Source organism: Lontra canadensis, unplaced genomic scaffold (assembly GCF_010015895.1).
Source record: "Lontra canadensis isolate GAN:19392208 unplaced genomic scaffold, GSC_riverotter_1.0 scaffold204, whole genome shotgun sequence".
Classification (NCBI taxonomy): domain Eukaryota; kingdom Metazoa; phylum Chordata; class Mammalia; order Carnivora; family Mustelidae; genus Lontra; species Lontra canadensis.
In genome coordinates, this window is record NW_022631198.1 from 538,033 (window position 1) to 548,827 (window position 10,795).

The 10,795-nt window shown below is 37.9% G+C and overlaps 1 protein-coding gene across 1 annotated transcript in view; it reads right to left on the minus strand.

Annotated features, from left to right (window-relative positions):
- EFCAB5 (EF-hand calcium binding domain 5) overlaps positions 1–10,795 on the minus strand; it is a 115,803-nt gene that overhangs the window by 59,493 nt on the left and 45,515 nt on the right. The window contains exon 5 of the mRNA XM_032848468.1: positions 5,544–5,742. Coding sequence (XP_032704359.1) covers positions 5,544–5,742 — 199 coding nt within the window. The remainder of the gene's footprint in view (positions 1–5,543; positions 5,743–10,795) is intronic.

Sequence of the window (10,795 nt, forward strand, 5' to 3'; positions counted from 1 at the left end):
TTTATTTATTTATTTGACAGAGAGAGAGATCACAAGTAGGTGAGAGGCAGGCAGAGAGAGGAGGAAGCAGGCTCACTGCTGAGCAGAGAGCCCGATGCAGGGCTTGATCCCAGGACCCTGAGATCATGACCTGAGCTGAAGGCAGAGGCTTAACCCACTGAGCCACCCAGGTGCCCCTACTTTTAAAAAATATAATACGGTATGCAAATCCCAAGCATTTAGCTCAATGAGTGTTTACCTATCTATACACCATATGAGTACCACTCAGGTAAAGAGATAGAACGTTTTCATCGTTGCCTGAAGACTCCTTCATGGTTTCTCTTAGTCAATAATTCCTCCAAAGGTAATTATTATTCTGATATTTTCACTATAGCTTGCCTATTTTTAAATTTCACATAGATGGAATTATACAGTACATGTCCTTTTGTATCTTCTTTTGTTCAATATATCCATGAATGTTATTCATGTTTCCTTTGTCTGTAATTTATTTTTCATGGTTACATAATATTCCATTGCATTAATATATAGACATTTATTTAATCTTACTATTGTTAATATATATTTGTATTGTTTTTAGTTTTTGACTATTACAAATAAAGCCATGAATATTCTTGTTTTTTTAAATTGGCCTCAATGAAGTATAACTTACATCCAATAAAATGAGCCAATTTTAAGTGTAGAGTTCAATGGTTGTGACAATGTATACAACCATGTAACTACTATCACAATGAAGATATGAATTTTTTCATTAAACCAAGAAGTTTCCTTGTGCTGCTTTGTAATCAGTCCCCACTACTCATGGCCCCAGAAAACTATCATTCTGCTTTCTATTCCTATAGATTAGTTTTCCTTTTTCTGGATTTTCATATAAATGAAATAAGGTAGCATGTATTCTTTTATGTCTTCCTTCTTTCATTTATTATATTATTTTTGAAACTCACCAATGTTACTGTGTGTATTGGTAGCTCATTTCTTTTTTTATTTTTTTACATTTAATTTTATTTTTTCAGTGTTCCAAGATTCATTGTTTTTGCATCACACCAGTGCTCCCTGCGATACGTACCCTTCTTCTTTTTTTTTTTTTTAAAGATACGTACCCTTCTTAATACCGACCACCAGGCTTACCTAACAGCTCATTTCTTTTTATTGCTGAGTAATATTCCATTGTATGGCTATACTACAGTGTGTTTATCCCTAAGTTGATGGACACTTGGGTTGTTTCTAGTTCAGAGTTGTTGTGAATTAGACTACTAAGTGCATTTGCATATAAGGATTTGAATATACATATATTTCCAATTTTTCAAATTTTATTTCATTTCTTCTTGGTAAATACCTACGAATGGAATTGCTGGTTGCTGGGTCATATGGTAAGTATATGTTTAACTTATTAAGAAACTGCCAAAATGCTTTCCAAAGTGGTTATTCCATTCCTATCAGCAGCACGTGAAGATTCTACTTGTTCCATATCTTTGCTAATACTTGTCATTGGCAGCCTTATTTTTTTTTTTAATTTCAGTATGGTTAACGTATAGTGTTCTATTAGTTTCAGGTGTACAATAGAATAATTCAACAATTCTGTACATTACTCAGTGCTCATCATAAGTGATTCTTAATCTCCTCTACCTATATCCTCCCATCCCCCTCATCCCCTTCATCTCTGGTAATCATTAGTTTGTTCTCTATAGCTAAGAGTCTGTTTTTTGGTTTCTCTCTCTCTTTCTTTCTTTCTTTGTTCATTTGTTTTGTTTCTTAAATCCCACATATGAGTGAGACCATATGGTACTTGTCTTTCTCTGACTGGCTTAATTCACTGAGCATTAAACCCTCTAGATCCATCCATGTTGTTGGAGCAATATTCAAGGAGGATTGCCTGAAGGATGCACAGACATTTCAGATTTTATAAAATATATTCCTTACTTAAACCAAGTTGGCAAGAATCTGAGAACCTAGACTGTAATATGTCGGCTCCTTTAAGAATCGTTTTTTCAGGGGTGCCTTGGTGGCTCAGTCTGTTAAGCAGCCGATTCTTGATTTTGGCTCAGGTCATGATTTCAAGTCATGAGATCAAGCTCCACACTGGATGGGGAGCCTGCTTAAGATTCTCTCTCTCCCTCGGCTGCATTCTCTCTCTTTCAACAAAAAATGTGTTTTTTTCTGAATTGTAGTCTTACGTGGTGCCATTTGTCTATATTTAAGGCAGTTATAAGAAAGTATCCTAAGAAAGTGTTTCATTTCTTATAAGGCCATCATAATGGATGTTCCCTTCATTGCATAGGGCCCCTTAAATGAGCACTTCCAAGAGAAACTCCCGACTGTACTTTGAATCCCAAATTTCTGTACGTCTTCTTTTTCTTTTTGGAGAGGGAGAGAGAGGAGGGAGAGAGAGAGAGATTGAGAATCTCAAGCAGGCTCTACACTTGGTGCAGAGTTCAATGTGGGCTTCAGTCTCACAACCTTGAGATCATGACCTGAACCGAAATCAAGAGACAATTAACTGACTGAGTCACCCAGGTGCTCCTGTACTTCTTTAAAAAAAAAAAAAGATTTAATTCAATTACAGTTAGTTAACATACAGAGTAATATTATTTTCAGGCATAGAATTAAGTAATTCAACACCTATATACAACATCTGCTGCTTATTAAAACAAGTATCCTCCTTAATCCCCTTTACCTATTTAACCCATCCCCCTACCTACCTTCCCTCTGGTAACATCAGTTTGTTTTCTATAATTAAGAGTCTGAGGGTGCCTGGGTGTTGTGCAATCACTGAGTTCTACTCCAGAAAACAATATTGCACTGTATGTTAACTAAAATTTAAATTAAAATTTTTAAAAAAGAGTCTGTTTCTTGGCTTGTTTCTTTTCACCCCATGTTCATTTGTTTTGTTTCTTAAATTTCTTTGAATTTCTTAAATTCCACATGAGTGAAATCAATGGTATTTGTCTTTCTCTGACTGACTTATTTCGCTCAGCATTATACTCTAGCTCCCATCTACGTCATTGCAAGTGGCAAGATGTCATTCTTCTTTTTTATGTCTGAGTGATACCTAATAGTAAATCAATCTTTCTCTCTCATATATATATATATATATTTATATATTTATGTTATATATATATATATATATATCATATATCACATATTCTGTATCCATTCATCAATTGATGGACATCTGGGCTCTTTCCATAATTTGGCTATTGTTGATAATGGTGCTATAAACATCGGGGTGCATGTATCACTTTGAATTAGTATTTTTGTATTCTTTGGGTAAATACCTAGTAGTGCAATTGCTGGATGGTAGGGCAGTTCTATTTTTATCTTTTTGAGGAAACTCCATACTGTTTTTCAGAGTGGCTATATCAGACCTACCTCAGGATATAAGAAAAATCCCAAATAACCTAACCTTACATTTAAAGAAGCTAGTAAAAGAACAACAAGTGAAGCTTAAATCCAGCAGAAGAAGGAAAATAATACAGACAAGAGCAGAAATAGATGATATCAAAACTGAAAAAAAAACCAATAGAATAGATCAATGAAACCAGGAGCTGATTCTTTGAAAAAATTAATAAAATTGATAAACCCCTAGTCAGACTTGCCAAAAAGAGAAAGGATCCAAATAAATAAAGTCACAAATGAGAGAGGAGAACTAACAACTAACACCACAGAAATACAAGGAATCATAAGAGATTATTATGAAAAACTATATGCCAATAAACTGAACAATCTAGAAAAAATGGATAAATTCCTAGAAACATTTACACTACCAGAGCTGAAATAGGGAGAAATAGAAAACTTGAACAGACTGATAATCAGCAAAGAAATTGAATCAGTAATCAAAAAACTCCCAAAAAACAAAAAAGTCCAGAGCTAGATAGCTTCACAGGGGAATTCTATCAAACATTTAAAGAAGAGTCAATACCTATTCTTCTCAAACTATTCAAAAAAAGAAGGAAGGAAGGAATGGAGGGAGGGAGGAAGAGAGAGAGAGAGAGAAAGAAAAGAAGGAAGGAAAGAATGAATGCACGAAAGAAAGAAAGGAAAGGAAAACAAATTGATTCTGAGGCCAGCATTGCCCTGATACCAAAACCAGATTAAAACGCCACTAAAAAAAGAGAACTACAGGCCAATATCTCTGATGAACATGGATGCAAAAATTTTCAATGAAATACTAGCAAATTGAATCCAACAGTACCTTAAAAAAATCATTCACCACTCAAGTGGGACTTATTCCTGGGCTGCAAGGGTGATTCAATATCTGTACTTCCTCTCCCAGTTTACATTTATCTTACATACATTGTCAATAGAGTATTTAGTTATGTTTCCCTTTTCACGTTCACTGCTAGGAAGCTTAGATTCAAACTTGTTGATGACCCAGAACAAATATTTAGTCATTACAGTATACATTTGGGGCTTCATTTAGTATCCTCTCATTTTTTTCTTCTCTTAACCTGCTTTTTATCTATCTATGTTCCTTTGTTGCATTTTATCTAATTAGTAAGCATCCTTAAATCTTTTCTGGAACATGGGGATACAGATAACTATTAAGTTCATAAAAATGTATTTTTTAAAGATTTTATTTATTTGTCAGAGAGAGAGAGAGAACAATAAGGGGGAGCAGCAGACAGAGGGAGAGGGAAAAGCAGGCTCCCTGCTGAGCAAGGATCCTGATGGGGTACTTGATCCCAGAACCCTGGGATCACGACCTGAGCCAAAAGCAGATGTTTAACTGACTGAGCCACCCAGGCACCCCACAAATATATTTCAATAAAGCTTGTATCTATTTTTACAAATCCATTTGGTATCCTGGCTTACTTGTACCCTTCCAAATACCATTCTTAGAAATACTTTTAGATATCAACTTTTCTTGTGTTAAGTAGCAGCATAAGAAAATGTGGTAAGCTTCTTATTCCCAACACCTCTTTTCTATAGGAAGTCACCAGCAAAGAAAGTAAGGAAAAACATTCTTAAGTGCCCATTCATGAATGGGAAAGAGATTTAGAGACAAGATGTGCATTGTAAAATACAGTGAAATGGTAAGATGTAGTCTACAGGCTGGTACCACTCTGTGACAAAGAAAGGTACAGAAACTGAGAATAGTATCTAGACAATTTTACAACAACTTGAGAAAGTAGCTGATAATAAATCAGATTTGAATCTGATAATCAAAAAATGTGGACTGGGGCACCTGGGTGGTTCAGTTGAGAGTCTGACTTTGGCTCAGGTCATGATCTTAGGGTTCTGGGACTGAGCCCCATGCCCAGCTACGCAATCAGTGGGAAGTCTGCTTATCCCCTCTCCCTCTACCCCACCCTTCCCGTTTGTGCTCTCTCTGTCTCTCTCTCAAATAAATAAATGAAATCTTTAAAAAAAATGTGGATTATATTTGGCGTATGCATTTTCCCTCCTAGCAGTCCATCTTCATTTAGTGTCAGTCCACACTGGATTAGCAATTAAAAACAGCATCATCATACCAAACTACAACCTAAAAACTGGTCCTTCACAAAAAAAATAGTTTGAAAAGCACTGCTTTAAGGTTCTTATCTTACCTTCCCATGGTCACAATCCAGGAAGAGTTGAGCAAACATTTGCCTCCGCATGTCCATTTTTATGACCTCCCGGAATTCATCTGCACAATGACAAAGGTGCTTAAGGAGTTTCTCAAACATTTCACTTTTAAAGTCTGCAATGTGTGAAGAGAGGTACTGCACAGAAAAAGAGGATAAATGAGTTGATTTAAAATAGGCTCTTTACTTGGATTTTTCCAAGGATTCAGTCAATGTACATCAAATTATTGGCTACAATTTTTCCCATATCATTTGCTTGTCACATAGATAAAAGCATTTTCATGTTAGTACTACTCTACAGCTGTGCTGCAGAGAGAGGTGACCAATACAATCCCCAAAATCACACACTAGTAAGGCTATTTTTGGAGCAATTCGCCTCTGGATCACATCAGCATTATATAGGGCAGACTTTTCACCTCACAGTATGAACTCGCAGCAGTTATAAAACGTTGCCTGTACATTAATAGTTCTAAAAATTGAATACAGTTTTCCTTTTGATGTATGGCATATAAGACCATGCTTTTTCCAAGACTAGCTATGTTTAATGATTGGAGTATAAGAAATGGGGATTGTGGGTTGTGTGGTGCATAAACAATGAATTCTGGAACACTGAAAAGAAATTAAAAAAAAATTTTTTTTTAGAAAAAGTTAAAGAAATATAAATTTGGGTGCCCTACTCTAGACCAACTGAATCAGAAGTTCTGGAGTGGGACTGAGAATCTGTTTTTTCTAAAAAGCCCTCTGGAAGCAAAATACACTTCTAGCTCTTAACCAGGCTCCTTCCAGTCACAAATGTGCAGAGTCAGAACAGAAAAAATATGAGATGTCACATGATCAGACCTGTTGCCCCCCAGGATTCTTGGAGAAGGGAAATAATCTTTCTTTTTCCCTCTTAAGGAAGAGATGGTGGGGGGGTTGGTGTGCAGAGACAAACCATAAGAGACTCTTAATCTCACAAAACAAACTGAGTGTTGCTAGGGGGTATGGGGGGAGGGACAGGGTGGCTGGGTGATGGACATTGGGGAGGGTATGTGCTATGGTGAGTGCTGTGAAATGTGTAAGCCTGTTGATTCACAGACCTGTACCCCTGGGGCAAATAATACATTATATGTTAATTAAAAAAAAAGAGACCCCAGCATATTTCCACTGTTATTCTTTCCTTATATCCCAAAACTCAGAACTCTTGTGACGTTAGCTAGTGGGGGCATGTGGTTGTGGAAACCATGTATGGAAATTCAAGTGGGCTCCAGCCAAGGGGATAGGCAGACTTGGGTCTTCTTCCTCCAACTTTTATACATGGTAACTAGAGATAAATCCACCCTGGAGTCAATAAATAAATAAATAAACCCTCTAGGTTATTCTTATGTTCACTAAAGGTTGAGAACCACTGAAATAGATGACACGGGACAACTGTCTTAATTGTTCCAGAATCCTAAGATCCTGTTTAATCCTTAATATATGAATTAAGCTTTTGGGAATTGACCACAAGGCCATTTGAGTTTTCTGGTTGTGGTAATCCTATTAAACCAAGGATTAGTTTAACTGTTTCTCCAAGAGACACTTCAACGTTCTGGATTTAGAGCCTATGGGTTTTCTGAATGACTGTGTTCTCTAAACGTGGGCGATAGGACATAAAGACTACCAGTTGCCAACTAACTACAGATCAAATTCCAAATAGAACAGTAACAGAAGTTTGCCGGTGTCTCTTGTAAAAACAGAGAAAGTGAAAATACAGGGCCTTTGTGTTTTCCTATCCTCCCATGGAATAAATCAGTTAATATCCACCAATCCTGAAATTATTGCTTAGATTAATTTAAGAATATAATGAACTATGAGTATCCTTCCACTTAATAACTCTGTGAACTGCTAACCATTTGAATTATACTTAATCAAGCTATCTCTGTGTGCTGGGTCCCATTGTGATGAATTCTGGGCTGTTCCTTTCTGACTTGAAAACCAAAATTTTGAGAATATAGTAAATGTCACACTTAACAGCCTGGTATTTACTGTTAAGTTTTACAGCTCTGGGCCATTGGGATTCACACTTATTTAATTGTAGACATACTTGAGAGCTGATGAAGCAGGTAATATAAAAGCAATAGAAAGAAACTGTATTTGGAAATTAACTACTTTAGGTATTAACTTCCAAACTGCACTGGTAAGTCCTGATAGTAATAACATTTTCAGAAATACCTGCAAACAAAGACTATGGAATATTGAAATACACAGATGATACTGGCTATCCATCATTGAAAAAGTGTGTTCATATAGCATTTGGTCAGAAAATTAGATTTCCAGTCTCAGGGAACTTTTAAAAATAATTAATGCTAATTATATACTCAACAAAACATAAATATACTTTAAGTCTTTTGATTTTTAAAAGTCAGAACCATTTGCTTAACAAATGAATTGAACAAAGGCCTTACTCAATATCCAATAATAATAAAAGTGACAGATTGAAACACATGATTTTTCCCCTACTGTTGAAAGGTAGCTTAGGCAATGTTCTGGTTCAGGTTGTGTCCCCCCGAAGTTCATATGTTGAAGGTCTAACCCCTAGTACCCCAGGATGTGACTATATTTTGGGATAGGATCTTTGTCTTTTATTGTTTAAAGATTTTATTCATTTATTTGAGAGAGCGAGCAAGAGAGTGTGCATGAGCAGGGAAGAGTGGCAGAGGCAGAGGGACAAGCAGACTCTCCGCTGAATAGGGAGCCTGACTTAGGGCTCCATCCCAGGATCCTGGGATCATAACCTGAGCCAAAGGCAGACACTTAACCGATTGAGCCACCCAGGTGCCCTTGAGATAAGATCTTTAAAGAGGTAATTAAATTAAAATGAGCTCATTAGGGTGGGTCATTAGCTAATACGACCAGTGTTCTAATAAGAAGGGGAAATTTGGACACAGACATGTGCAGAGGAAAGACCATGTGAAGACACAGGGAAAAGATGACCACCTATAAGCCAAGGAGAGGGGCCCTCAGAAGAAACCAACCCTGCCAATACCTTGTCTTGGACTTCTAGTCTCCAGACTGTGAGAAATTAAGTTCCTGAGGTTTAAGTCACCCAGGACTTTGTTATGGTAGCCCTAGAAAACTGACAATTAGGATTTGCTGATCGGTAAACTCCTTTATGTATTTCTTATGGTTGAAGACCACCTATGAAGGCACACACCTTGGAGGATAGTTTATCATAGACCGTCCCATTTCCCTGGTTTAGAATTTGCTCATTTCACCCCAAGGCTTCCTCAGGCAGTGTTCACAGCACATTGCTGCTTCTACCTACAGCTCCCCTAAAGTCATCATTCTTCCTTCTTCTGTCCTCCCCTGCCATAGCTCAAAGCACAAGAGAAACAAAATAAGCAGAACAAAACAGCAAAAATTATAAAATGCAAATCACAAATAACAGAATAGAGAGCCACTTGGATACATTCCATTTTGGGGGAAATGCACAGCTTGGGTTGAGCAGAATACATTACAGGAAAGCCACAATCTTTGAGTAATTTGATGAAGCCTCTCTGTTTAAAATGTCAACTTTGAGCCACATCAGTTTGAAGGCCTCAGACTGTATGACTGGTATAAAACAACTGAGCATGAGAGACTGATTATCTTGAAGCTGACCAGTGTGGAGCAAGAACAGACTCAGTCCCAGAGAATAGAATTCAGGCAGAGACATGACCCTATTAACCCCTGCACCAGTTCCTTAGTGTCACAGAATCCAAAGTTAATATCTGAATCCCACTGAATAGTATTTCTAGGTTTTGCATATAATTATTCCTTTTTTTTTTTTTAATTTGACAGAGAGAGGGAGCACACAGCAGAGGAAGAGGGAGAAGAAGACTCCCAGCTGAGTAAGGAGCCTGATGCGGGGACTTGATCCCAGGACCCTGGGATCATAACCTGAGCCAAAAGCAGACACTTAACCAAAGGAGCCACCCAGGCTCCCCTGCATATGATTATTCTTAAGCCCATTAAAAAATTCAGATGCAGACTTTAGACTGCTTGAAGCCCAGGCCTGCTGAAGGATGCTCCTGGGAAACTGACCCTCGTTCTCCCCAGTCCCACAGTAAACAAGAAGATGTTAGACTGCTTTCACTTGCCCCTGGTGAGCAGGTGGATGTGTGGCCTGCATCTTCACAATGATCAGGTGGGAGATAAGATCAAAGCAAAACAAGTTCTTCAGTGAGGGTAGCCACCTGCCTCAGGTTGCCTGGGACTTTCCTAGTTTCAGCACTGAGTAGTCCCATGTTCTAAGAAACCCCCGGGGTGCAGGCAAACCAGGATGGTTTGAAAATCTAAACCATTGATCCATGCTAATGGTCTAATTCCTGTGGAAAACTTTGGGAAACCTCTGTTTGGAAGCACGCTGTGTTGTATCCTGCTTTGTATATAACAGGACATCTCTGTGAATATTAAATCCTTTGCCTTAAGAGAAACTTTGCAGCCTATAACTGTGTGTGAGGCATCTTTCCATTACCATCCCATTGGACAACCACACATGGGACAAATAGTACAAAGTTCTTATTCTATGGAACGCATTCATCCATTCTCAATCCACTTGCTGTATTTATAGACTCACACGATAAAGACTTTTGTCTGTAATAGATAACTGGAAATGACAATGAACACAAATGACAATTTGAGTCAGGATTCTGGTGCCTAGAGTGAGAAGAACTGATAAGCAGGTTACGCTGCCCTAGAGAATAGTCCTTTAAAAGATTTCACTCTCGTTTGAGAAAGCTATACTTTGTTACTACTTTGGAGGCAAGAGTTTGGGGAGTTAACCTTGAAATTACACCAGGGGAGGAATATAACCCAGGCCAGAGCCATCTGATACTATCAATAGAAACAGAAGTATGACAACCTCTGGAGCCCCCAGAGGTAGGGAAAGACAATCTGCAATGATGAGAGATCAGCCTCCCTCAATCCCTCAGTCTGGAGTCTTTGGAATTTCTCCTCTGCCTGAGGCCATCTTTACCCTTCACTCCATAAACTCTGGCCATACTAAAAGTCTTGCATGTAGTTATCACTAGTGGTTTAGAGATAAGAACATTCCTTTCCCTGGTAGTGCTGTTGTGATGCCTTCTCCAGATAGCATTTTCCACACAGAAATAGTCACTTGTGTTAAGAATTCCATTTCAGGCACATTCAAACCACAGACCCCTGGGGCACCTGGGTGGCTGACTTGGTTAAGTGTCCAACTGTTGATCTCAGGTCCGCTCTTTTTTTTTTTT